Source organism: Rhagoletis zephyria, unplaced genomic scaffold (genome assembly GCF_001687245.7).
Source record: "Rhagoletis zephyria isolate East Lansing unplaced genomic scaffold, Rhagoletis_zephyria_1.1 Rzeph_scaffold_00210, whole genome shotgun sequence".
Lineage (NCBI taxonomy): Eukaryota > Metazoa > Arthropoda > Insecta > Diptera > Tephritidae > Rhagoletis > Rhagoletis zephyria.
The window spans coordinates 202,114-206,429 of NW_016157294.1; the positions used below are offsets into that span (position 1 = coordinate 202,114).

Here is a 4,316-nt window from a genome sequence, read left to right on the forward strand (position 1 = left end):
TAATCTCAAATACTAAATACAGATAATAACATTTTTGCTTAAAATCAAAACTATTTGTTTAAATGTGAAAATCGCTAAAATTTACAGAATGAAAAACTAATAAACTTTTGCAACTAAACAAACAAGAAAATTGTTTACCGTCATAAATTGGTATGCTTACAACTATTTAAGTGGAAATTAAGTACATAAAAAAATAATTGCCAATAAACCAAAACAAAGTCCAGCCAGCACGAATGTTTGGAAGTGGCGCCTTTCTTTAACTTAACTGCTTAACTTAACTTTTTGGATGAAATGAACGAATGTGCGATGCTGATAGTCAGAGAGGGTGGTCAAAAAAAAAAAAAATGCACATTAGGGTGGTCAAAAAAAAAATGCAAGTCAAAAAGTAAAGTCGGAATTTTTATGCACTCACACCCTAGGATTACTCTATACCAGAGAAAAGTATACGCCTGTTTTTTTAATGGCTAAATAAGCAATTGGGTATTATTGCGGAAAGTCTCCTGTAGAGAACTGGAGTTTCGCGATCGAAAAAAAATTCTACGAAAAGTAGCTTTTATTTATTTTTTGCGACCTTTAAATATTTGTTTGATTGCAAAATAAAAAAATTGGGGTATACTGTTACCGGTATAGAAAAATCCTAGGGTATGAGTGCTTTAAAATTCCGACCTTACTTTTTTGCGCCATCCTAATGTACATACTTTTCTAATCTGATTTAAAAAAAAGTTTATTCCTTTTTTTGTAGCGAATTTAAGCTAACGATAAATGAAATTTCTGTTGTGACATTTTTAAAAAATTTTTAATGAAACATTATGCTAAAAATTAGATTTCCTTAGTAAGATGTGTCAAAGAAGAAATGAGAGCTTGCAAGAAATAATCACTGCATAAAGAAACTTAAATGGTAAATGCAGGCCGTATTCTAAAACTAAAATTTGAGCTTGTCTATACTGAAAAGGTTTTGAGTATAAAAGTATGAATTATATAAGAAATGCTATCGAAGTGTGTACTCTAGTCGGCAGTGGATAACTAAAAAGTGAACAGTGCTATAGCTATTTTACCGCAAAATTCCTAAATATTACGTTAGCCTGAAAAATTACCTCAGAACTTGTACAGTTTATATTTTTGAAAGTTATTTTATATTCAGCCCGATTTCAGGCGAATTCTTGGTTGAAATCTTAGCAGTATCTATGCCAACCTAACAGGTTGTTGCAAAATATTTCTGTGAAAGCGCTTCTTTATGTCACTGCAAAATTGCTTTCAAATTTTCACCCTCGAATCCAATCTTTCACTTCCGCTCTATAAATAATTTTTTCATATGCTACAATTTGCTTAACCTTCTCTACCTCTAAGTGCTTAACTTAATGCCAACAGCGGTTCATAGTCCACATCCTTCGGACTTGTCTTCTTCTTGTATTTCTTTTGCAATTTCGTTTTGGACAATTTCGATTTCGATTTGCTCGCTCGCCTCTTCTTCTCTTCTTGCTCTTTCTCGCGATCGAACAATTCCAATTGTTCAAAGATGTTCTTCGGACGTGGATGCGTGCTGGGTTTAGTTGAATTTTTAGCTGCATATACAACAACAAATTGCGAGAAAGCTGAATCGGCGGGCGTATTTATGTCAGCAAAATCGCGGAAATCGGCAAACTGTTCCTCTGGATAGGTGTACTTTTGTACGAACTCCTCATTGGACGGCCGTCCATGTCCATTTGGATCGCCATAGTATTGATTGAAATCACTATTCTCATCGGTGTGGTAGGACATTTCCTCTTCGGGATAGAAAGTGCCGCCACGCAGTACGCCAAAATCACCCGAACCCAATATGGCCGGGTCGAAGCTGCGTTGCGTTGGACCCAGTGGCACTTGTTCGGGATGTGGCGCGGCAAATTTTGGTATGGCTGGACTATCGGGTATTGGGAAGTAGGGACGCGAATGGCCTAGTGGTGGCGCTTCACGAAAGAACGGAGGATAGTAATTTTGCGCCGCCTGTGTGTGTGAGTCGATGGAAGCGGAGGGTTGCGGTGCAGCGGGGTGCACATCGGCACGTGCGATTACATGTGGGTTGGAATGTGGTGGGATGGAGCGGAAATGGTAGGTGGGCGGCACGTGGAATTGCTGCTCTTGCGAACGAAGAACGGTGACTGGTGTGAAGTCATTCGGTTCCATAAGCATGTCAGTGTCCTCTTCGGGGAATTCGGCTGTGAATGGGAGAGAGAGAGAGAGAGTAGAAAGAAAGCAAACATGGAAATTAGTGATGGAAATATTTATTCATATTTAAGTTTTTTTTTTTAAATAAGTTAGTCTATACCTACTTATTTCTATGTAGAAACAGAAATGCATTTCTCGACAAGAGCCTTCTAAATCTCATCAGCTTACATTAAAAATAATTTAATTTAAATAATCAAATATTTATAGTTTTTTTTTTGTATATTTATTGTATTTATTGAATTTTTCTTTCGAAACTAACAATAAGTTTTCGAATCGTAGAAACTACCATTAGATTTAAAATTTCTGCGACAATGCTTAGAAATTTATTATTATATACATGCATATGTTTATTGCAGTTTATGCGGCTGTCGGAATGGACAAGATTCCGAGCAGAAAGATCGCTGAAAATCGTGCTGGACAGGCGTTCTGAAAAAATGAGTTCCAGAGCCGCACTGCCTGGGCGGGTGGAAAGGACTAGTTTCGCCTTCGCTTTTCTGTATTTAAGTAATTACAATCCAGTAGGCTGCGTTCGGTCGGAAAGGACAAGCTTCCGCATGGACACTGGATTTCGTCTTGGGTAGTCGGTCTGAAAGGACGAGTTTCATAGCCGAAAATGATATATTACGGATATACAAATTTATTATATTGCGCATCATTTGATAATATGGGAAAAAAACTTTCTTTTTAGTCTTCTTGCATATATCGCTTAAGATTTTGATTTCAGACCACTGTGCGGCGGCCAGTCTCATCATAATTCATTTACTATTACCCTTTGCGGCCACACCATTAAATATATTTTACAGTGGTTGTAAGTTGAAAATCGTGTTAAACTGCGGCCCCTATATATCGAGACATGGATCACAAAGCACAAGAGCCAGTCTAAAAGCCTTTTAACAGATCTCGTCCACATTAATTTTGCAATTCGGTCTTTAATAACATTTACGTATTTTGCTCCTGATGAGAAATCCAAAGAAGTACTTTAAATCTAAGAAAAAAAGCGGGATCTTGTGCCTTTTCTAGTGAACCAGACCAGTGCTGTTTTGAAGGTGTTAACCTCAATCCATTTACGTTGGCCCACTTAAAGATGCCACCCTCTTGATCGCACTTAAATGTGTTGAAAGTTGCAAATTATTTAAGAAATTGTCAGCGAAGACAACTTGACATGAGCTTAAAGTATTAGTGCGGCTGCTGCTGTTTCGCTTAAAGATACAAGAAAGCTTTAACACTTTCTAGGAATAGAAATATATACAACCATATTCGAGTACTCTGTAAGAGTACTTATCTACAATTATCCACTCTTAGCCTCTTTACTGCGGTTAATGCTTCAAAACGTAGATTTGTACGCTCACATTTTGCTACATTCATCAACATAAACAACTTAATTAAATAAACGAAGAGCTGTGGTAAAACTTTCACCGCTCAGACAATGGATGACACGTAAAATATGTATATTTATTTAGACTGCCAAAGGCAAGTTTACGGCAGATGTTGCTGTCGCGCCATTTCGATTCACTTCAATAGATTAATTTATATGAAAGCCCAGAAATTAGGTATAAGACTTGTTCGGGAGTCTTTTAAGAAAGGGGCCAATCAATTTGAATTCCAAAGCGCCAGAGGCGACGGTTCACTATCAGCTCCGCTGCTGGCTGCATTGTTGTGATCACAAAATGTGTATTGTCAATGAACTGTAATAAATTGATCAAAGTGGCGGCATAAATTCCAAATATAAAAATAAAACTAAAAAGGTAGTTTAGCAAACCGGCCTTTGCTGACTTCCAGCGCGAAAGTAGAAGACAAATGCCAAGCAATGACCGAGCGCCGCACAGTGCCGCGAAGGTGGACAAAAATACAAAAATCGACTGTCTTGAAACTTAGATGTTTTGATGTCAAGTTACAGCTAAATCTCCAACTAAGAGAAGTTCATAAGTTATTTTGTGATAAAAACAACTTTCAGCCTCACACACCCCCTCAAAGTACACCTATTTTCTACATACCATTTCATTTCGGCGATTCGCACATAAAAGTGGTCGCAGTTAAAAATTTGTTAAAAATACATTTTTATTCCTAGCAAGATCAACTTTTGCACTTTGATAAAGATATATGCGACAAACCAA

General features: G+C 37.2%; 1 protein-coding gene across 3 annotated transcripts in view; it reads right to left on the reverse strand.

The window, feature by feature from the left end:
• Positions 1 to 385: 385 nt before the first annotated feature.
• The window catches only part of LOC108358130 (uncharacterized), an 82,286-nt gene continuing 78,355 nt past the window's right edge, over positions 386 to 4,316 (reverse strand). For all 3 annotated transcript variants that reach the window (XM_017609302.1, XM_017609301.1, XM_017609300.1), the window contains exon 3: positions 386 to 2,192. In XM_017609302.1, coding sequence (XP_017464791.1) covers positions 1,351 to 2,192 — 842 coding nt within the window. In that variant the 3' untranslated portion in view covers positions 386 to 1,350. The remainder of the gene's footprint in view (positions 2,193 to 4,316) is intronic.